Source organism: Periplaneta americana, chromosome 8, assembly GCF_040183065.1.
Source record: "Periplaneta americana isolate PAMFEO1 chromosome 8, P.americana_PAMFEO1_priV1, whole genome shotgun sequence".
In the NCBI taxonomy this organism is placed as follows: Eukaryota; Metazoa; Arthropoda; class Insecta; order Blattodea; family Blattidae; genus Periplaneta; species Periplaneta americana.
Genome location: NC_091124.1, coordinates 91,968,078 through 91,993,147, shown reverse-complemented (window position 1 = coordinate 91,993,147; position 25,070 = coordinate 91,968,078). Strand labels below are relative to the sequence as shown.

The window sequence follows — 25,070 nt, the reverse complement described above, 5'->3', positions numbered from 1 at the left end:
TCTTGGCAAAATAATACAAGTGACTTTAGGACCCTATTTTACCTAAAATGTTTTAGAATGGATAAATTCTATTTAGAAGTTAAAAAATATAGGTACCAACATACACAACTGTAAATTTACAGCAACATAGTTCTGTAACAGATTTTTTAATTTCCTTTTCAACTTCAAAGTCATTTATCTCAAAACTTACTAAATGTCACTTGTATCACTTTGTTTCTGAGTGCCTCAAATGGTATTTTAGAATATACTGAGATACCGTATTTTCAGAAGTAAATAATCACATTGTTCACATTTTATTGAGACAAATATTTCAAAATGATATACAACTATGGTCCACGAAAATTGTGGTACATAGTTGAGGACTGACTTCTAGCTTTGAGGTTAAACATTTTTCACGCAGAGTCCTTAACCTCTACCAGTGTAATTATTACGTGAAAGTAAACACTATAGCCAGGTTTAATTGTACAAAGAATCATATATCTATAACGTACCAGTTTACACAGGAGAGCTTAATAAAACAATCACAAACTGAATGATTTCATGTCTTCACACAATCAATAGAACGATGCACACTGACCTTGTTAAGCATCCATATCATTTCCACGTGTAATGGTAGATAGAAGCATCTATGGGGAACATAATTCCATCACAGTGGCGCCTTAAATGGCAAACACCGAACCCTTGGGGGACTAAGTAGTACATAATGCGTTTTGGACCATAGTTGGGTGCCTGGACCATAGTTATGGGAAATTACGGTATCCTTATTTCGACTCACTAAGCCACGAAACATTATAGCATTTGAGAAGTTTATCAAGCTTATGTATATAAAACATATATTTGCCTTATTGCTCATCATCTACTATGTATCATAAATGAACGTAACATTTATTTTCGATGATATTGTACCATTTTTCTGTCGATGGCTCAACTTGGGGATATACTGGAATGTTACTTATTGTGTGGAAAACCTTTGTGGTATGGAAATAGGAGTTAGAAAGACAACAAAATCCATATAAATATATAGTGAATTTCGCTGTTTTTAAGTTATAGATACGTTTAGTTACTTATTACAACTGTTGTTTACATCTTTGTTTACAAAGTCCATGCATAATTCTGTAAATAGTGTTAAAAATGGCCGTCATGAGTTGTATGTATGTATGTATGTATGTATGTATGTATTTATTTACACTGCAAGTGGGCAAGCACCTGGTGGCAGTGGTATATACAATATTAACAATACACAGTTCTGAGGCAAGGCTGTTGATCCCCCACAACCAATGAGTTATCCACGACCTGACCATTTCTTAGGGAATCGCTAATTTAGAGTCGTTTCTAGCAACGAGAGAAAAATTATGCACCGTCATACGTCTCGAAGCTTCCACTATTCCGTGTTTTCAGATTGATGGCAATAATGAATAGATTCTTTTCTTAGAAGGCCTACTGATTTAATAACCATGAACTAATGATGTGAGAAATAAACCACATGAAATGAAAAGCGCCTGTAATTTAAAAACAAAGTGAAATTTATTATACATTTACAGGGACTATTTTTGCAGGTTTTAGTTCCTCCATCTATTCACCATTCCAAGCTCGGCCGTTAAACTGTCATGTCCCATCTTAGAAAAAAAAAAAAGCAAGTATAGTTAACACTCTACAGAGCTCAGATTTGAGAAGCTAATTTCTGAAAACAGACACGATTACCGCATTATTTTTATTTTATAACTACTGAAACATATTTTTATGTTCAACGTTTATGTCCCTAAATACAAAATAAATATATGTTAATAAGGTGTTTTTTTTTTTTTTTTTTAGTTCGTAAATCCTATCGCGACCCCTTCCTCCTTCCTCAAAGGCTTTAGACGGCCGGTAAGGGTTCGCGAGCCACTGTTTGCGAATTATTGTTCTAGAGTAATTTAATCCGAAAGTAACTTCAGTTTCTCTAGTTGTATGTTTATTGCAGCTTAACAAGAATTAGTGTTAACTTCGATTTCCTTCCGATAAAGGCCTCACCAAATGACGTTTAAAATTGACGAGGGCGTAAATGTGAGCTGTAAATTTTCTTTTCAAATTCTCAGTATATACTTCCAGCAGAGGAGGCAAACTCTGTCCTGTGACCTTATGTGCCGTGACTGTATCTCCAATAGGTATGAAGGGGAAGGTTAGATTTTAGTCTGATATGAGCTTCTGTGTCTGTAGATTCGTATAATATTAACCATCATGAGACAGACTCTCTTTCTGACAGCTCACTTTTTCACCTGTCGCACAGCTCACATGCAAGGTCTCGCTTCCTGATGTGTACAAGATTTGTGAGGAAGTATACTTTGAACATATATCTACATCAGTTTCGAAAAAAAAAAAATACTACTTTCATGACCTTCTGCGAGAGAGTCTAAAACGACGTAAAATAAAATACATAATTGTCAATTATATTTGTCAAGCGAGTCTGCCATATAATTTCATTTGTCCATAACAGTCTTTGTTAACCCCCGTTGTCACTTAATAAAACTTTCATTTTTGTCGAAAGAATTTCAGCAAACAAGAGTTGATAATTAGAGTATACTTTGTTATATCATCCAAATGCCAAAATTTAAAAAAATTGCAAATGTTTTTCCAGAGGGGCTTTCTGTGTTTCACAGTAAAAATGGAATAACTGTAGAGGCATGCCGAAAATATTCTAAACTTGGAAATTTCATGAATATTTGTTTTCTTGGATTTCATTTATTACTGTTCACAATGCCATTGAAGGTAAATTCCAAAGTGTCCTAAGTCATTTTTTTAACAATGTCCCCATATCTTCAGAATTATTATTTCGCCTTCTATCAAAGGGACATAAACATATACGTATTCTGTAATGCTATAAATAATTAATTACATGCAGTGAAAAATGTTAAATTTATTCTCAACTGTCCTAAGTATTCTGTTTATTGCTTTCAAACTGACCTAACGATAAGTCGACAACCAGTAAGAATTGAGTTTGACTGGTGTACAGTAGAAATCGCTGAAAGTATGCGAGAAATAGTTCAGTTTCAGATGCAAGAGGGAAACCAATCATAACCTGTTTTCATAAAGAAACATGGTTGTAATGCCAGTAATTTTACAACTGGTGACGTAAATTATTTTTAAAATAAATCTACAGTTACGAAACAATTGTCTGGAATGGCTTAGTTGGTACTGTTTGTGTGAAAATATTCTTATCGATCACCCAAGTCGAGCGAAGAGAATGAATGGTTTGTGTAAGTATTTTATGAACCAAGGTCATAGTATATCAGAAAGTAGAGGCGGTAGCAGGCAAACAAGGGATGTACACGTCTCAGATTCGATCATTGCATTTATTTCGAGAGCCATTATGGTAGAGGAAAACGATGCAAGAGCTATCTTCCCTCCCCGAGTTCAGTGTTACGAAACTATAGCTTATGTGGAAATGTGAAAGGAAGAATTAATTTACTTAGGACAAAAATTTGCTCCTTCTCAAATTTTTAAGAACTTTTTACGTTTTAATGTATCCTTTGCAAGCCCACACACTGTATACCTGTGTAAGTTTATTTTCCAGACTTTCCTTAGTCTCGACTTAAGTCCGTTTAAAAACACTAAGTTAATTAAATCTATATACCAAGGAGAGTGACTGTAAATACTTCAGAGAAGTGTCAAAATAAATTCAACTACCTAATATAGTAAAATGAAATAAAATATGAAGGCACTAGGAGCGTCAAATTTGTTTCGCCAATTTGGAATCCACCTCTTCAATTATTCCTGTGTTGTAGATGTATTGTACTTGACTGATTTTATGGCGTTTTGACCATTTTATTAGGAACATTTTCCATGTAAGCTGTAAGAGACACGGACTCAACCCTTTTTACTACGGTCACTAGCACCATCACCACCACCACCACCACCACTACCACTTCACCATCTGTACCATTACTTAACGTTCACTAACACCACCATCATCACCACTTGTTCATAAAATGGACACACATATTGTAGACTTGCCGTTGAAAGGATGAACACTGCTTCTTATTAGTTACTAGTGCTCTTCGCTGCACTTGTTAGAAATAAATGTAAAGTAATTACGTAATTAAAATAGGACATTCGGTTCAGGGAACATCCGTGTTTGATGGAAGGAGTTAATATTGTGTACGAATATAATCTTTTATTTTGGTCTCACTGTATATCTTTCATCCCTTTGTTAAATGTATTTATACACGCTTTAACATCTGTGGTTATGTCGCGTGTTTAGAATGTATGAGTATATCAGTAGGCCGTTTTTAGCCTTGTTGAGTTTTTTTTTTTTAAGATGGTTTTTAGATGATTAATGTTTTTTGGTATTGGTGATTGAGGCGTAATGAATCATGGCATGTATATTTCCAATCTGGTATTTTTCTTTGTGACTAAGGGAAACCACGAAAAATCCCGATCAGATTGGTCGGCCAGGGGTTGAACCAGGCATCTCCCAAATGCGAATCTCAAACGCTACCATCTGAGCCAACTCGCTCGGTTGTGGATCATTGTTTATGTAAATAAAAAGAAGAAAATGAATATGGTACATAAATATTATTTCAAGAAACACAGGAAACGAATACGAGTAAATTAAGAGCGTAGGAATGCCATTTCGTGACACTTTGTAAAATGACTCAGTTCCAGTGACCTCAACGGTAAAATATTAATTTTTACTGCATATGTGCTGTGTTTTTGGTCCAGAAAATACTCATCTTTACGACAAAACTCGTAAAAATACTATTATATTCTGTGGACAAAAGGAAATTGAAGTGTATAAAATTAGAGTATTTTATGTGGACCAAATAAAGTTTAAATAATCAAGTAGGCCTAATATAACATTGCAACAGAATATCAAGTTTCTATGCGTAAGGATCTATTTTAATCGTTCTCGATTCACTGAAGAGTTACCGTAATGGCATTATAGCATCTAGAGAAACTACACTTTCAAATAGTGAAGGAATTATCCAAATCGGTCAAATAGCTTCTGAGATTACTTCATACAAATACACAAACATTCTCTGTATATTAATATTGATAAACACTTATATAATCCCATCATAGGATACAATTATATCCGTATAAAAATAGTGTTAAAAGAATAATATTCTCCGTTTGTCGTGTGCAAGGCCGCCTTAAATAGACGCAGTCATTTGTTTTCATTTCATTATAGCCAGTTAGTCTGAGTCTGAGGCAGCGCTGATAAAACGTATTGTTATTTTAAAACTCGTGTATCTCGTTAAATATCAGTCCTATCAATATTCTGCATAGAATAAAACTTATTGGAAACCGTTTTAAAGAAACTTTGTAATATTTTTCATGAAAATTAATAATAGAGATATTTCAATTTGTTTCATTCAGGCCCCCTTATAACCCTCATTTTAAATAAAGTATTTTGAGTGCCATATAGCCTAAAATCTAAGTTAGAATGAACTTAAATTTATATTCCAATTTTCGTAGAAATCAGTTTAGCCATTTTCGCGTGAAAAGTATCAAACATCCTAGCAGACATAGAAACAAAAAGTTTCAAAAATGCGATTTTTGGTCTCAGGATGGTTAATTATACGTGTTAACACCAATTATTTTTGAAAAGCGAAAATTACCGGAAAAATGTTGGTTACAGATTTATTACTAATAAAGATTAGATATTACTTTTTTAACGACATTCCCGCATTAATTACTGGAAAATAAATAGTATTTTAAAAGTTGCCTTGAAGACAACTGTGTACCTAATTTCATGTTGGTGATTGTGGTGCTTGCAATAGTCATTTAAGTTGTGAATACCCTTCATTACCTACGAGGAACTGAACGTAATATGTGTTGTATTTACAGATCATTCTGTCTCCCAACCAATAACGATGGTTCCCCGACGTTCGGGCAGCTTTCCTGGCAGCGAGGCAGCGAATATTCTTTCACCACGTTCTTCGGAAACCGGTGGTTTGGGTGTGAAGATGGTAGAGTACGTCCTGGGATCCTCTCCGACGGGGAAAGACTTGGAGCCAAGAATGAGGGGTCTCGTTCTGGTAAGATCTCTAATGTATATGGAATGACAAAATGACATGCCCAGCACTTATCAAAGAAGAGTGTCCACACCTGTGGAGTAACGGTCAGCGCGTCTGGCCGCGAAACCAGGTGGCCTGGGTTCGATTCCCAGTCGGGGAAAGTTACCTGGTTGAGGTTTTTTCAGGGGGTTTTCCCTCAACCCAATATGAGCAAATGCTGGGTAACTTTCGGTGCTGGACCCCGGACTCATTTCACCGGCATTATCACCTTCATCACATTCAGACGCTAAATAACCTTAGATGTTGTTAAAGCGTCGTAAAATAACCTACTAAAATAAAATTAAAAAAAAGTCAAAGAAGAGTAATCGTTTTAACTTGCTGTAATTATCTATTTTAAGATATTATAACATGGAATTCATCACTGATGAGCCTACCAATTAAAATTACGTGTTGCATCGTGAGTGAAAAGTGTTTTATTAGCATTTCAATTAACCAACTTAAAAAATGGTATTTGAAGCACTCGTTCGCTATTATGTTCCATATACATAACCTATTAGCTGATTGTACCCGTACTTTATACCAATATTATCTGTTCCCCCCTCCCAGAGACTCATGAGCAGACAGCGGATTTTCGGTCCCGATACTGAACATTATGAGTACGTCAGTTGCAGAGAGGTCATTGAACTCATTTCTAAGCTCCCTCCGTATGCCAAGAGACGTGACGTCGCTGTGTAGGGACCGAAAATCCGCTGTCTGCTCATGAGTAGGGCCCTAGGGTAGGGCCCAGAAGTTAATACTCTGTCATGTTACAAAATATGCATGCAAGAATACCATAAAAATGTTAAAATATACAACATAGGCCTATATTGTTGAAATATGCAATAAAAATTTTAATAATATGGTTGTATAAAACGCGACCATGATCATACAAACATCTTTAAATGAGAAAACAATATTAACTGAAACAAGATTTGCAAACAATATGATACAATTTTGTGAAATAAGTATGATTATTTACCTTTTGAATTGCAATGTGCGACGAAAATCATCTCCAGATTGTTGACACTAAGATTGCGTCTGTTGTCTGCAAGCAGAGCCTTGTGTTTAGAAAAAGAGGGTTTCGTATCAGTAGAGTAAACGAAGTTGCTTACATCTTTTGTTGTTAATTGTTCTTCTCTATTTTCTAACGAATATAATCTGTCTGTCTCCTTTCAAAATTCTGCTAATTTATTTCAGTGTTCTATATCCGGGATTGTTTTTTTTTTTTCAAAACGTCCAGTAATTTTAAGGCACGGCATTGATAATTTACTCTATCATAATGCGTCGGTCGGGATGGATGATTGTCCCTTATTAGTTTGTTTTTATTATAATGTCTTGTGTTATCTTAGATTTAGGACCGACATTGTGCTTACTCGTAATTTGGCCACTTGTGTGTGAAACTGAAATTGTCTAAAAGTTCTTAAGACCAAACTTAAGATACATTTCCAACAAAGAACGACATTTTCCATTACACCCTTGTTTGCCGCTACTCATTATTGCCTTAAGTTAGAAATCTGGGATTATGTTCACAGATGACTTATTGAATATTTCACGATAATACATTTAGGTATGTAAGCTAACTAGAAGACAAGCATTACAGTATTATGCATATTTTAGTGTTATTTCATAGCATGTATCCTTTGGACTGGCCAATCTTTATATTTCTGCAGAAATTCAGGTGATGATTCAAGTTTAAATTTTCCGAAGGCTCTCACGTTATATGTTGGGGAACGGAACATTCTTACAGAAACATATTACAGCTCTTCACTTTTTATTGTCCGAAACCTAGTTCTCTCCGCATTAATTTACTTTATTGTAATTTTTCACTATAAATGAGTTAAGAAAATATAACAATTTCCTGGAAGTTTTCTGCCGATTTGTTACAGTTGCATTGAATTGTGAAATGTAAACATACTCCGGAATGTGACAGCTATTTCTTATGCATATTTCTTAACTTCTGGTGAAGTTGTTGAACGGTAGCTACAAAACAAGAGAATCTGATTTCAATTCCGTCAAGGGAAGAACTATGTAGTTACGAAGGGAAATTTGTATCTCTCTCTTCCTCCTCCTCCTCCCTCCCTCCCTTTTCTTTGTTGACACAAGCGACCTGCCGTCTTTTGCTGGCTAAAAACTTTGGGAGGTCAGTGTGGATGACATGTTTTTAGAGATGAATCATCTCGTCATTGACATAAGAATGAAAGTGCGTTTATGAAATGCTGAAACGTAGCAACGTCAAATAGTGAAATGAGTGATGTAAGTCCAAATGTCTGACGAGATGAAGGAAATGGGCTATTCATGCCCAATAAAATTGTGATAGATGATAACTCTTTTCACACATTTCGTTTAATTTGAGTACCAACGAATTCTATAACTAAATGGGACAAATATTAATTTCATTGGAGATTTTGAGTAGGACGTTGGAAGCACTTTTTTTCACATTGCAATTTTTATATTCTTGCTCATTTTCAAGTAACTTTCTTTATGCATCATGATTTCATACATCTGTTATCGAAAAATTTCAACTTGACGTAATGCAAGGTGTCAGTGGAGTCAGTACAGCATAAAACTTTATTTTAATTCAAAACAAGTCATTATGGCAGTAGTCATGCCTGTGCAGTTTTCGAAGCCTCAGTTATTGTCCTTGAAAATTGAAAATTGCAGTTCACTGTAAAGCGTACTAGATCCATTTGCTACTGTTGTATCTTTTATCTACCCTGTTTTACACAACAGGACTGTAACTACTTTGTTCTGATCCGTTAGCGATAAAAATCTATCTAGACGATGTATGTATACCTTTTGAACATTGCTTCATACATGAATTGGGGTAGTACTAGGGAGGATCGGAAAGTAACGCACAACAATTTCTTTACGGTATACTGTTTTGGTTAGGACATGCAAAGTTTGAATCTTGCGTTACAGACAGCAGTGGCTCGATTAGGTGTCACCCTGGCGGAACGAGCGGTAACTACCGAGGAAAGATGGAACGTGTGCTAGCATCGTCCACTTCTAAGAGCAGCGAGGTGTAGTCCGTTTTTTCTAAGCAAAACAAAAAAGTCCGAGTGAAATCCACAAGGAAATGTTGGAGGTGTATGGTGCTGATTGTCTGGACCATAGAAATATCTCCAGGTTCTTCGAAGAGGGCCGAGTAAATCTTACCGACGAAGCACGTTTGGGCCGACCAGTGACCGCTGCAACTGCAACCAATGTCAGAGGCATTGAGGCTGCAAACAGCCACCCTACAGCCCAGACCTCGCACCGTCTGAGTTTCACCTCTTTGGATCAATGAAAACATTCCTATAAGGCCAAAGCTTTGGTCTGGATGAAGAAGTGAAATCAGTCATGCACAGGTGGTTATACGTCCAGAAAACGAAGTTTTATGAACGAGATGTACTGAATCTGGTGTCACGATGAGGGAAATGTGTCGATGACTTGGTTCCTGTGTTGAAAAATAGGTAAAACCTGTAACTTTTTTCTAGATCATTTCGTTTTGTTTATCTATTAAATACGTTGTCAGAAAAAGTTGTTGTGCATTACTTTTCGATCCTCCTTCGTACTTTGTTGCAGCGTTTTTTATCGAAACGTAATTTTAGGACTAAACACATTAACCGCCGTATGCATAATGTTATTGTTTTGCCGAAGATACATTGTTACTTCATAATATATTAGAGTACCACTAATTTCATTTCAGCTGTCTTAAGTATTTTGGTAACAATGACATTGTTCACTCGTACGTGCACGCATCCGTCAGCGCAGCCATCTTCACCACTATTCAACACCATAATATGCCCTCCTTCACAGTTTGATTCTTTTGACTAATTCCATCCATGCTAGGATTTAGTACTGCTCTTTTAAATTGACTGAACATATTGGGAATTAAAACAATGGCTTTCCGAGAAAACGCTATGTAATGTTTCATATAAAACCGTTTTTATCTGGAAAAGGAAGCTAAAACGAGAAAAATATTAGACTTTTTTGTTTGAAATATCTCGTATAGCGTTCTAAAATTAATGACATTACTTACGGTTCACTCTTTATACCCAATTATTAAACGCATTCTACATTCGAGAGTATTAACAGCAGGAAAAGTATTATGCAGGATATTACATCTTGATTATTTCCTTTCTCGGAAATGGTCATTTAGGATTTTGTACTGGAATCCATTTTTATTTCAGAAAATTACGTGATTTTTAAAAATATTTATAAAATTTATATAGATTTTACATACATTTTTTTAAGTTTATCACGCCCAAAATTTTGTAGATTAATGAAATAATGACATTAGCAACATTGAGTTGGTGAGACGGATGGAGGGTGTGAAAATTTGATTGTGTTGTGGTTGTCAATATTATTATTTAGAATATGTTTTGCTAACTCGGAAATGCTAGTTCTTTGATTTAGAAAATTTTTTATGCATCATCATGGCCAGGTAGAACAGTGAGTTGTGCACTAAATTACGTAGGGGATGGAAGGAAGAAAGCAGGCAGATATAATAGGTCCTATATATTACACACAATTTTTTAAATACAGGGTCATCAGCTACTCTCCAACGGAGATAGGAAAACTTCTCTGTGTAGTGTAAATCAGGAATATTATATTCCATTTTTTTTGACAATCCTATATTCTAAATTGGGGGGAGGGATGTGGCAATTCCTTTATGTAAGAATAGATGGTAAATAATTAATATAGTTTAGTTAATTAATATTAACAAAATGTGGAATAAAATTCAGTTGTAGTTCTTCAAACTAATTGCACTTCTTGATTTTCTGTTGGCAAATTCATCAAAATAAGGAAACACATCAAAGACTGTCATATATCTGTTGCATGCCCTCCAATTACTCGTATTAGATTAGTATACAAACAGTATATGATTATACCTCGTGATATTTTAATAAATTCATCCTTACTGATTACTTTCCACGGACGTGAGTGGTGATTTCTTTATTAATTTTGATTTGAATTGAAATACATGTTCATTTTACGTAGGGGGAGAAATAAAAATAAAAATAAATTAAAAAAAAAGGAAGGAAAATATAAGAAGTGAATTTTGCATCTAGCAAGAAAGATTCCTGAATAATTTCAAGGGAAAAATTGTTCCGGGGCCGGGTATCGATCCTGGGACCTCTGGTTGAACGTACCAGCGCTCTCCCAACTGAGCTACCCGGGAACTCCACCCGACACCGTCTCAACTTTTCCCTTTATATCCACACAACTCGCGTGGGCTGACGAAACGCCAGAGACCCACATCGAGTGCACACAAACTTTGTGTGACTTGGAATTGTGGTTTTCTGTTAACGTACACAGTGACGTATATATTATGCAAATCTAGTCTTTCAGGTGAAGCTTCCTGTAAAGCAGATTTGCACTCGATGTGGGTCTCTGGCGTTTCGTCAGCCCACGCGAGTTGTGTGGATATAAAGGGAAAAGTTGAGACGGTGTCGGGTGGAGTTCCCTGGTAGCTCAGTTGGGAGAGCGCTGGTACGTTCAACCAGAGGTCCCGGGATCGATACCCGGCCCCGGAACAATTTTTCCCTTTAAATTATTCAAATCTGCTTTACAGGAAGCTTCACCTGAAAGACTAGATTTGCAAGAAAGATTCCTAGCTGGTGTAACCTGTTTTCATTTGACTTGTGTTATAATCCATGTAATTATATTATTTACGCGAACAATTTTTATATTACGTAATGAGAAACTTGTCCTCAGCCGTAACTCAAATGGCAGTGTTTGCGAGTGTATCTTTTGCGGACCCAGGGTCGATTCTCCATACATGGATTTGATTATGCCTTGTATTTTGTATTTTTCCTGTGTTGTGTTGTCTTAAATTATAGTCTTGCTTGTTGCGAGGTGTTTGCACAGTGTCATAGATGTGATACATTAAATTCTATCGTTAAATGTGGGAAGGGGAATTATATATTTTGTAATTTTACGATGTTCAGCGTGGTACGAAGTTTTGGGTGTACGCACCTTGTCATAGCGATAGAATTTCTAACTTCTCATACCTACATATCAGCTTCATTCATCATCAGAAAAGGCAGTAAAATGGGAAACCAATATGTTGATTGAGTACAAGTTTCCCGATACCCTGCCTGTCCCAATGATAAGTCTGGAAGATTAAGTGTGTCTATGTCTGTGACACGATGCAACAATCCAAGAATCTCACATTATGGTCTTTGTCCGTATTGCTCACACAACCAAGGAGTCTGTCTAATTTTAATTCTTAATCTTCATATGTGAGGGTGAAATGAGTCCGGGCTCGATCCCAGAATGTGTAGTCTTAAAAAATGTTATAGCATAGATACTTTATAAGTCCTTCAGAAAGGAGGCAGTGCACATGATCAGACATATAACGAAACAAAACTAATTTCATTACCTCAACTAGTTCTCTTGTGAACCAGGTCTCGTCCTCTGATCATGTGGATTGCCTCCTTTCTGGAACTTGTAAAGTATCTGTGCGACAAAACTTTCTTCTAAGACTATATGAGTTAAGAGTAGTAGTTAAATTTACGTATAAGTTCAATTTTGGGTTTACAGTGTGTTCTAATAAAGTGTACAAACATTGTCTCTATCACCTTACTTAAAGAACTGGGCACACTAGCTGTGTGTGAAGTCCATTAACCAATAACATTGTTTTAAAAGTAGCTATACTTATTATATAAACAAAATGTAGCCGATTAAATGTTCAAGACAATAGAGAAGAAATTCAAGATAGTGGAAAACACCCAGATACTCTGGAAAGATTATGAATCGCCAATTTCTCTTTTATCGAACTCTAGTCCTCTAAAATTGGGATGGAGTTCCACTTGATCTACAGCATAAAGAATTCATGTGCTACATAACGACATTGCATTTCTTGCCGTTGTTCCAAGATGAATTTATTAATATAACAGTTTTTCTGTTGCATAATTGGGATGTTACAAACAGTAGATAGACATGAAATTTAATCAGATCTTATGTTTTCAGTTTATATTTTGATAAGTTACTATAACTTAGACATTCGTTTGAACAGTTTGCCTCGGGTGTTTGTTTAAACAGAAACTCATTCCTATGGTTTTAAAAGGTTGGAAATATACCCGGACAGTAAATAAAAAAAAAAAATAGATTTTTGTCACGAAATGATTTTACTATGCTTACGGAAGTTCTTTTACTTTTTTCCCCCTATCTTCGTAAATATTACGTAACAACCTAGCACATTCACATTTATCATTAGTAAGATATTAAATGTTAGATAAAACAACACAAAGATACTTTCACGTCAGAGACTATTATCTCGTTCATTACCAAGGTCATTGCTATTTACAAAACAGTCTAGTCTAGTCATGGAGTCAACAAACCTTTGAGTGCTGAAAGTAATGAGTTCAATGTTTCTTTCACTTGCGCAGAATCCCAATGACACGGACAAAACGGATAAGGACAAAGCACCTTCACCATTCGAGGCAAGCAAAAAGGATGTGGAGAACGGCAACACAACACAACCCAATGGCATTGTCCAGAATGGTCTCGTGGATGACGACAAAGGTTTTAAGTAAGTAAAGTACCTACATACCCACAGAAGATCGATCTAAATACACTTGGATGATGGAGTTAAGTATTACTTCCCTGGAACTGCAGATTAACTACTCGCTTGTTTTCAGTCATATATTAATTAACCTAATCAGTATTGACTCTCCCACAGATGAGAAATGACCTCTACTCCAAAAATGTATATGAGCATAAATTCCAGGTATCAAGTATAACTTTGCTTAGCTTTTTCTTAATTTTAAAATTAGTGACGAAATAGTGTGCTGTAAGAATGCTCGTTGTGTCCGCCAGGATATGGATGTGGATGATGAGGGTGGTGGTGTGGACAATAACAAATCATTGCCATTATAAAATATCCAATATCTTATTAACTTCATCCACTCTTCCAGGGTGTTGCATTTCTTCTCTCCGCCTTCTAGAGGAGAAAACATTCTGAAATAATTACTGAATATATGATTGTTAATGCATACATGTCATTTATGGTTGAGATATTTTTAGACCCCTATAAACAGTACTTTGCAGTCTGATTAGTTTACAGCTCAGTCAGTGTTCTAGGTTTTAAGCGTGATTTATTCTGATGTGTACTACAATCACATGATGTATAATGCATCTCTGATTGCCTGTCTATCTAATAGTCTTGTTTTTAACGACGCTGTATCAATATCTTAGGTTAACAGTGTCAGACACCTCTAATCACACTTCCAAGAAACTGGTAGAGGTGTCCTGGTAGCATAGACGAAGCTAGATAATTTCTTTAAGGGATGTCCCTCATGCTGCTACTTGCGTGACCTGGAACTACAGCTGTGCTATAATGAAAAATTTGCCACATTCTACTATATTGCATATTATTGTGTTAATTTTTATATCCAACAATTGCAGTACGCATATACAATAGCATTACCAGCCTTTATATTCAAAGAAAATATACCTAAACATTTGTTGCTTGTATCTAGTTCATTTATTATTGTCTATATTACTTGAAATATGACATCACTAGGGCTTTTATTGTTTTGAAAACAGTAGGGTATATTGAATACTGCATAAAATATTGTTTTTTTTTTTTAATAATGAACTACTTTATGTTTAATGCATTTTTCTAGAATTCTAGCTAAGTTTGGTATAAGTAAGATGAATCGGTAAATTATTCATGTCCTTTTATCTCCTGGTTTATAAGTTGGAATGACTACTGTATTTTTTAAATTATTTGAGTAGATATCTTGAGATAAACATAGATTAAAAAGATTAAGGCCCAATTGTATAAATGTCCCTGACTAAAGATCAACTTTGATCGAAGATCGAAAAGTGAACCGAGTTCAGACACTTCTTCTATTGTATAAAACTTTCCTGCGATCAAATTACCTTGTTTCAAACGCAATCTAAGTTCACGTGAAAAGGATTTGGCAACATCGCATAAACAGGTGAAAAACGTGATGCGCGGACAGGTTTGTTCAGTGTTGCCAATCTAGCGACTTTAACTCTTTTTCAACAACAATTTCTTTTAACTTTTATATTGCTTAAATAGGAATTTAGCGAGCTTTTTAGCACCCCATAGTGACAAAATTTAATCTTTCTTTGTCGATAATGGGAAATCTAGCGACTTTACAACTACTTTTTGGCGACTTTCCGTACACTCTGTTGGAGACACTGGTTTTTTGTGCAATGTAAATAATGGCGGACAATAAGAAGAAGGTTACTGTTCTCCGAGTTGTTATCATGTTATGGTGTTTGATACTGCTAAACATAATAAAGCTTTATAAAACGACAATTTTCGTTTAGTAATACAGTTAATTGAAAATTTATGAATGTACCTATCATATCCGTTAATAATTAATGGTTGTTATAAACATAATATAATTATATGTTATGTTATTTGATACTGCTGAACACGATAGAGCCTTATAAAATATAAGATTGTTTGTGTATTAAGGCAAGAAATTGAAAGAAATATATATAACTGTACCTATCATATCTATTAATATTAATAATAATGGATATTTTATTTGCACAAACTGTCACTCGTATACTCGTATATTTCAAACAGAAAAGAAATAACTGAACTTGGATCATCTAACTTAATCGGAGAAATTTCTTCAGTCAAAGTTGACTTTAGTTTGAGACAAATTAATCTCAGATTAGACTTTATACAACACAAAATTCCAAGTTCAGCTGAAACAAGGATCAATTTAACCTCTGATCTAAGATTAAATGGTTTATACAATCGGGCCTAAGAGATATAAAATACAGAAAACAAGAACAGCAGACTTTCTGACAATTACTTGGTTATGCTACTAAGAGTAGTTATAACAAAAGACACCTCTGGAAATGAACCATGTTCTTAAATTCATTAATGACTTCATCTGCACTGGTGCATGATGTATTTTCATGTTACACACTTAGAAGAAGGAATGCGTCCAACCTGTTTCGTTTTTGTGGTTATTAGTTTGTTTTTTACCAGAGAGAGTTTTGAAAACGTCCTTTTACATAGGCATCTAGTCATTGACATGATCGAGAAGTTCTTGAGGACACTATAAAATGAACTGTAGATCTTCAGCTCGTCGTGATTTACCACCCAATTAAGCCAGTTTTTCGAGATTCTTAGAAAGTTTGTTTGGAAGCTGTAGTTTCATATTTAAGGAGTCTCAGGTCAGATTCGTGCATAACTGAATGTTGAGCAAGAAGGAAAAAGATTTACAAAATATTTCTGAGTTTGGTAATTTTCAAGGCGTTTTGTACAATTCAAATATTTTTAAGGGTCCACAGTTCCATTAGGGGATGCCCAGGCACTCTTATCACCACCTGTAGCTTTGCCTGTGCCTGTAGGAATAACAAGGAAGGACTTCTATTTTTTATACAGATTTGTCGCATAGACGTCCAGTAAAGACAAAATAATAGGAAGATGTGAATATATTCACTAATTTTTCATAAATAATAATAATAATAATAATAATAATAATAATAATAATAATCACTGGATTATCAGACAGTAGGCACATTTTCCTGTTGATCCAGAGCTGCACTGCAATGTGGGTTTGATTCCCCATTTGGCATGATTGCTTAGTTGGTTTTCCTTAGGAATTATCAAACTGTGAGGCGAATGTCAGGTAATCACTAAGGCTCGGATTTTTAGGTTTTTATAAAAGCAATTTTAGCCATTTATTATCATAGATTAGGCTTTTTTTAGGTTCTTAAAAGATTATTTCATCCTTTATAGAAAAAAAAATTGTTTAAAATAATCTTTTGACTCTAGAGAATATATTACAAATAAAATTTAAGTCCTAACTCAATGCTAGGACATTTATCTTAATGATGCCGTTTCTAAAAGTCTGTTGGCCAGGTATTTATTAATTTTTCAATCTCATTTGTTTCAAATTTACTACATTCTCAATCTGATTTGGGTTATTTATTTTATATAATTTCATTCTTCAATAGTATTGCAGCCCTATCTCCAATAGTTTTTAGTTTTATTCACTAGATAGTAGGAGATAGTGTTATTCCTTTAGTTGTTTTTGTCAGACATGCTTGAAAATTGTTTTGATCCAAAGTTAAGAAATGTGGGTGTTACATCTTGGCAGAAATAGTTATTGTAGTGCCTGAAACACATGCAAATAGTGTGTATTATATAGGTTGCAGTTAGTGTAATTTTGTGTTTTGTAGTGAATTTGTATATATAGTTAGTTACACATCATCGATAGGATTAGCAAATAGAAGGCTAGACTTGTAAATAATATGAAAACTGTGAGGAACTGCTCGAAAAATAAGGCAGAAAATGTATTTAAAAAAAAATGGTAGTAAATATAGTAAGCCCACAACAATTATTGTCTGGCCCTTAAAGTGAAAGTTTATATCAAGTGACTCTTTAGATGTGTTTTTTCCGTTAATTGTGTTCTTGGTCACAGTGCTCAACATAAATTGATATCTCAGAAACTATCAATAATAGGAAGTTCAAATTTTGTACAGATCTTAAACAGACAATTTAAAAAAATTCATTAGAATTTTGATGTTCAAATTCAATATGAAAGGAGTAGCTCAGGGTTCTCCTTTATCCCCAGTTCTCTTTAACTCAGCTATTGATAATATAGTTAAAGAATTAATCGAACCTGAAATAGCCCAAGAATACAGTTACCAGTTATCTCCTACTGTTAGCTATGTCTCAATTATTGCCTTCGCCGATGATTGAGCCCTCATTAGTAAGGATCTTGAGTCAGTTTCTATATTAATGGATTTGACAATTCAAAATTCATCAAAAATTGGTTCGAATATTACCCCCCCCCCCAACCTGTAATCTCATTGACATTAAACATGGTAATCTCGGCTAAGACACTATCACTTTGAATTGTGGAAATACAATTATTAATTCTATTGGACCAAGTGTAATCGTCAAATATTTGGGAATTACATTTTCTGTAGAAATTGTATTTGATCAACGAAGTATTATTCGAACTTTTACTAAAAGATATTGACAAGTTAATCACTATTAATTTAATGAAAGCTGATCAGAAACTGAATCTATATAGACACACACACACACACGCACGCGCGCACACACACACACACACACACACGGCATTTAGTTGCTCCAAAGTACACCATTGAATAAGATTCCAAAATCTTTTTTACATGATACTGATAAAATTGTCCGGACAGGTGCTAAGGAAATTGTGGGCTTACCGCACGATTGTCCGCATGATATGCTATATGCTCCGAAGAATCTTCTTCGTGGCCTTGGTTTATTTAATGAATGGAAGCACACCTCCAGCACTACAATATTGCCATAAGCCTTCTAAAAATAAATGACGAATATCTCCATTTCTGCAGCAATCTTGAAACTGAAAAACAAGAGGCTCTTTCACAAATGAACATTCCCGACAACGTAGAAGCACATTCGATGACAGGACGAAGTTTAAGATCTGAGTTATGGCAGAAGTTGTTTAATAATTGATGTCGTCTTGTACAAAAAGGTGAAGGAGTGGTGACTTACAGTGAAGTTCCAAAAAGCAACTCTTTGATGTTATCCTCAGAGTGGACCAATGCCATAAAGATGTCCACAAACATCACCAGGCCACTCCTTCCAAGATCAAAACTTACTCATTCTGGATGCAGCGAAGTAGAAACCCTTGGGCATGTTTTGGGCTATTACCCTAAAGAAGAACTACTGAGGAACAATCACCATCATTAAGCGAGAAGCTTCATCGCAACCACTCTTCAGAAGGCAAAGTGGGAGGTTTACGAAGAAGTGCACTGCTTGGGTGAGAATGGATCAACTAGAAGAGCAGACGTTATAGCCATCGATCGCCGGAATCAAAGAAGCCTCATTCTTGACCCCACTGTCCGTTTTGAGAAAAAAATGATCAACAAGCCAATAACGTTAATGATAAAAAGAAGTCTATTTACAATCCATGTATTCCTCATTTCAGTGAGAGATACAAAATGAATATTAATACATGGAAAATGAAAGGACTTCTTTTTGGCGCTAGGGGAACTTCATTTAAGTTAAAATTTGTCTAATGATATTGAGAGATTCATTATCCATTTTATATAATCACTTGTGTAACACTTTTTAATATTATTTACTTCATTTCATTATTCTTCATTGTACTTTCATCTCATGATGTTTCCCCGAAATCAAATAGAGGACCATTTTTGCAAAACTTGCTAACTGCAAAATTTTCAAAATTGAGATTTTGGTGAATTAGTTAACATAAGACAGGCCTCTACATGATGCTAAAGGCTTCTTCGGAAAATCTTATTATTTCCTTCACAGTAATGTGTCAAAGTGTGATCGGTTTTTCAAAACTTGCAGTTATTTCAGTTATTTGTGTTTCCTATAAAATTTAGTTTTTACAGTTGGCAAGTTTTGCAAAAACGGTCCTCAATTGTACTTTATTTTAAAATTTATCATTGTTTTGTATTCTCTCCGCAAATCATATTGTATTTTATTTTTAAGCTAACCTCTGCTTTGTATTGTGGATCCTAGTGGTCAGCCATAGATGTCAGCCACATGTCCCAAATTGTGTTATTAGTAGTATAATATGCAAGAAAGTGGACCTGAAAACTGAAATCCATAATATTCTAAAAATCAATTACAGTGTTTCTGTAAAGCATATTAAAAATCAAATGAACCCATTTTGTAGTAAATCTTCTTGTGAATCTAATGGTAAAAAAAAAAAAAAAAAAAAACTGAGTTATATAAATTTTTGTAAATAGTTACAAATTGCCAAATTTCGGCCCCCTTCTGCATTTTTTTTAAACATAATACTCAAATTTAAATTTTATATGTACTGTCATTCAGCACACAGAAAATTGAAGCTTCAAGGAGAAAACAAATCAAATCATTTAAATTTTCAGTATCCTCATCCCTTAATGAAATTGTATCATGCATTTCAATATGTGGTAAGGACGTAAGGACTCAAATAGCCATAGCAGCTGCATGCCCTTTAACCACACTAACTAACTAACTTAGTATGTGGCACTGATACTCACATGAAAGATGCCAGGGGAAAAAAAAAGAGAGAAATTAAAACCGAAGAATCCTGTAACAACTTCTGCTTCATCTTGCCAATAACTGACTCATATCACAAATTTTTATCAACGTTAAATAGTTTGGTACTTGATAGAGACAAATAAGACTAGTACTAACAACAAAAACATATTATTATTATTATTATTATTATTATTATTATTATTATTATTGGTAATAATAATAATAATAATAATAATAATGAATAATATCTTTATCCCAAAATTGTGTGGTTTGGGGAGGGGGGAAACCTTGCAAATTAATTTTGATGAATGTTTTCTTTAATCCGAAGGTGAATATTCTTTGGTCAGCAGGAAAAGGCACATAAGTCAAAAGATTAACTTTTCAGGAGAGACTTTCTTTTTAATCTACTCTTAACTGAATTCATGTTGGTTAAAGTAAGACCCTTTTCAATTTAAAATACAAGAATTTTTTTTATTTCAAAAATTAGAAAAAATACTAGACTTATGTGATTAGGTACAACAGAAAAATAGACTTTTTTGACTTGTGTGCCCTTTCCCACCGACCAAAGATATTATGTTCGAATTGAGATCTTGTCCTGAAATTTTATACATAATTAGTCATTATGTGTCCTAGTACTGAATTTCTAAGATATTTGTATACCATGTAATTTTGTATTGTATTGTATTGTATTGTATTTTATTGTATTTATTAACATTCCATGGTATTCATACATGCTTACACTAGAATATGGAACAAGTCAAAAAACTTAATACTATTATAAAATCTTAATTTATAGTCACAGTCTAGATGAAATATATACAGACGAGATTTACAATATAGTCTACTAGTACAACACATAGTTTTAGTATCAATTTCATGAAGTGTTATTGAATGTCATGAATTCACCTACAGAATAGAAGGCGTGAGAAATTAGGTACTTCTTTAATTTGGCCCTAAATAATTTTATGTTTTGAGTTTCATTTTTTATATCGATAGGGAGGCTATTAAAAATTTTTACTGCCATATAACGCACTCCTTTTTGATAGCACGATAGACTTGCCGATGGAGAATGAAAGTCATTTTTTTGACGTGTATTTATGCTATGAACTGTTGAATTAGTTACAAAGTTTTCACGATTACATACGAGGAAGACTATTAATGAAAAGATATACTGACATGCCATGGGCATTATTTGTAGTTTTTTGAAAATAGTCCTACACGATTCCCTAGATTTGGCACCTACTATTATTCTAATTACTCTTTTTTGTAATAGAAATATATTGTTACTATCTGTGGAATTTCCCCAGAATATTATTCCAAAACTCATTACCGAGTGGAAGTATGCAAAGTATATTGTTTTTAAGGTATTGATATTTACTATCTTTTGCATAGATCTAATAGCAAAACAAGCTGAATTTAGTTTGGGGGTAATTTCTTTAATATGATTTTTCCAATTTAACACATTATCGATTTTTAAGCCAAGAAATTTGGTTGTTGTTGTTTCTAATAGGGATCTATTGTTAATTATTGCGCTAGAAATTTGCGACGTTGAATTTGGACAGGATTTAAATTGAATTATGTTAGTTTTGTTACAATTTAATACTAATTTATTGACTGAGAACCAGTCACATATTTTGAAGAGAATTTCCTCTGTTGAAGATTGGAATGTGTTGGAGTTATTGGCTGTAATTACTATACTTGTGTCATCTGCAAATAATATGGGATGACCTACATCTTTTATAAGGGGAGGCAAGATCATTTATAAAGACTAGAAAAAGTAGGGGACCTAATATTGATCCTTGAGGAATTCCATTATTAATAGTTCCCCATGTCGATGTAGATTTCATAGTTGTATTGATTTCAACTTTCTGTTTCCTATCTATGATATATGAGTGAAACCATTGGTGTGCAACACCTTTAATTCCATAATAATCTAATTTATCTGGCAGCATTTTATCATTTATACAGTCAAATGCTTTGGATAAATCACAGAAAATCCCTCCAACTTGTAATTTTTTATTTACAGCCTCCAGAATTTTGTCAGTTAAACTAAATGTTGCATTTTCTGTGCCTTTATTTTTCCTAAATCCAAATTGTTCTGGGACTAAAATGTTGTATCTTTCAAGATGATGATATAATCTTTTATACGTTACTTTTTCAAAGATTTTGGAGAAGACTGGTAGAAGTGATATGGGTCTGTAATTTTCTGGAGACGTTGTTTCTCCCTTTTTGAAGATAGGAATAACCACTGAATATTTTAATCTCTCGGGAAATATACCATTGAACATTGAATAGTTACATAAATAACTTAATGGCCCAGGTATAATATGTGAACTCACTTTTAATATTTTGCTTGTTATTTCATCATACCCTGAGGAATTTTTTGACTTTAGATTTTTAATAATTGCAATTATTTCTTGTTTGTTTGTTGGAAATATTTGAATATTTGGGAATTTTGTCGGAAAATATTGTGTTAAAGAATCTAAACTGTTAGTGACATTATCTTCGGGGGATGTTGAGGTTATCAGTTATTGTAAGAAAATATTTGTTAAATATGTTTGCAATTTCATTTGGGTCTGACGTTTTTGTATTCTCTGCTTAATACATTTATTGACACTAGCTACTTTCTGAGGAGGTTTGTGTAGAAGATAGAAACAGATTTGTAATATGACTAAAGTTACGTTCTTAATAGCTAGACTGTTCGCCATCTAGTTGCAGATATTTGCATGAAAGTGCAAAACACTGCCGCTAGATGGCAGAAGCTGCTCATAACTTGTACAGTGACTCTATAAGTCATAGAGTCACTCTAATAACTTGTTTGAAGTAGAGCGGGAATGCTGGTGATTAATGACGCCAACGTAAAAGAAATTTGCAGAGTTATTTGGGAAATTGGGATAATATGGTATGTCGTAAAATTTACAATAATGAGTTAGGCTTTACAGATGTTGTAATGAAGTCTTAAGTTTTATATTAAAAGCTGTTATGTTGGATTTACTCTTGAACTCCATTCTATGTTACATTAATACTGTTTTTATATATGATCAATCAGGTGATAAGAAAACATAATTTAGATAATAGGTCATGCCTCTTGATGAGTCCGTTTTCCTAATTCATGGAATTTGTTGTGATATGTGATGAAGTAAACATAAATTATCTCTCAGAAAGTTTCCGTAAAAGTAAATTAAACCCTCTTCTTGGAACTTATAGCCTTAGTCACACCGTAAGTTTCCCAAATAGAATACAAGCTGGAAGTAGTGCAGCCATTGATAATATTTTTATACATAAAAGTACGTAGATTGACTTCCTATTCGACAAAACCTTTAATGAATGGCCTCTCTGGTCATGATGCACAAATCCTAAGCATTTGCATGTCACTGTGAAAATTTAAAAAAGATGAATTTAAAAGCTCAAAAAAGGTTGTATCATAAATGCTGAATCCATTAATCATTTAAATATATGTCTACAATATAAATTGTGGGAAAGCTTACATGGTTGACCTATCACTGATATGAACAGAACCAATAGGTTTAATATATTTAAAACACATTTACAATTTATTTAAATGAATGTTTTCTAATCAAGGTTATGAAAAAATTCGAAAGTTTAGGCAGCACAGCACTTTTCATTTTTCATTTCCTATGGGTTGGCGTGAAATACTCTATGCACAATCCAACATCTCATTTATTACATGTTGTTTTTGGAGATCCTTTGCAGTGTTCTGCAGAGAATCAGCACCTTTGTCACCAGATAATTCTTTCATCGTATCATATGTCAGGTAAAACTCTTCCCAGTCCAGAACAGCTTCCAGTACAACGAAGATCTCTAGGAATAACTGCATTTGGATATGTCGTAGCATATGACAATGTAACGCCTCAACTCCAGCTGTGATATATCGATGTTAGTTTACTTGTAGAGAAACCATCAATTATGAACACACACATTCAAAATCCAAGTAAATAATGGACACCACAACTTCTTCCCTGTAATGCACACCTTGTATTTACTGCATTGTCGTCCATTCTATTTCCTTTCACACTTATTATACATTATTTCCCAATAACATGAGCAGAGCACAAGAAAAAAAAAATTTTTTTCTTGAGCATCGATGACAGAATTAATAGGATTTAAGCTATGGCTTGTGGAAGCAATGGCACGACACAGTTGTCCAGTTGCCTGTTGATGATAATTCCACTTTTCTTTAGAGGAATATCACTTTTGTTGACGCACAAAATTTTGTTCAATATTCTTTTGTGAAGATTAACTCCATATGTAGATGAAATTATTGGGGATCAACAGTGTGGTTTTAGGTGGAATACATCGACTATTGATCAGATTTTTTTGTATTCGACAGATATTCGAGGAAAAAATAGGAGTATAACAGTACAATACTTCAGTTATTCATATATTTCGGATGCTTTAGCAAAGATGGGCAGCACTGCTACTTACAGACCTGTTACTAAATCTACGTATTACTCTGTGAAAAGATTTATTAAATCTACATATTTAGACTTCAACAAACAAAATTTAATAACACAATCCCAAGGGAAAAAATGGAACTCTCTGCATCAAAATCCACAGTTAATTCCCGATTTACCACGAAAATCGTCTGTAGCTGCATTTAGATTGGCAACAGGCCTTGATTGTTTGGCCAAACACCTGCATAGAATTGGAATATATCAGTCCCCTAACTGTCCATTGTGCAACTCAAACCAAGAAATGGATTCGGAACATCTCAAAATCTGTGCTTCAGTGGCTGGTCATGATAATATCTTTGAAAAATATTGGAGTGCAAGAGGTCAAATGACTTCATTGTCAAATGCCTGGCATTAGAAAACAACAACAACATATTTCGAAAAGGCATATGATTCGATTAAGAGAGAAGTTTTATATAATATTCTTATTGAATTTGGTATTCCCAAGAAACTAGTTCTATTAATTAAAATGTGTCTCAGTGAAACGTACAGCAGAGTCCGTACCTTGTTTACCTGTTTATCTTGTATTGTATATGTTTGTATAGTTTGACTGATGAATTGTATATG

General features: G+C 34.1%; 1 protein-coding gene across 5 annotated transcripts in view; it reads left to right on the top strand.

Annotated features, from left to right (window-relative positions):
- Positions 1 to 25,070, top strand: part of pum (pumilio) — an 888,766-nt gene that overhangs the window by 382,345 nt on the left and 481,351 nt on the right. For all 5 annotated transcript variants that reach the window (XM_069833260.1, XM_069833261.1, XM_069833257.1 and 2 more), the window contains 2 exons: positions 5,827 to 6,017; positions 13,412 to 13,554. In XM_069833260.1, the coding sequence (XP_069689361.1) occupies positions 5,827 to 6,017; positions 13,412 to 13,554 (334 nt within the window). The remainder of the gene's footprint in view (positions 1 to 5,826; positions 6,018 to 13,411; positions 13,555 to 25,070) is intronic.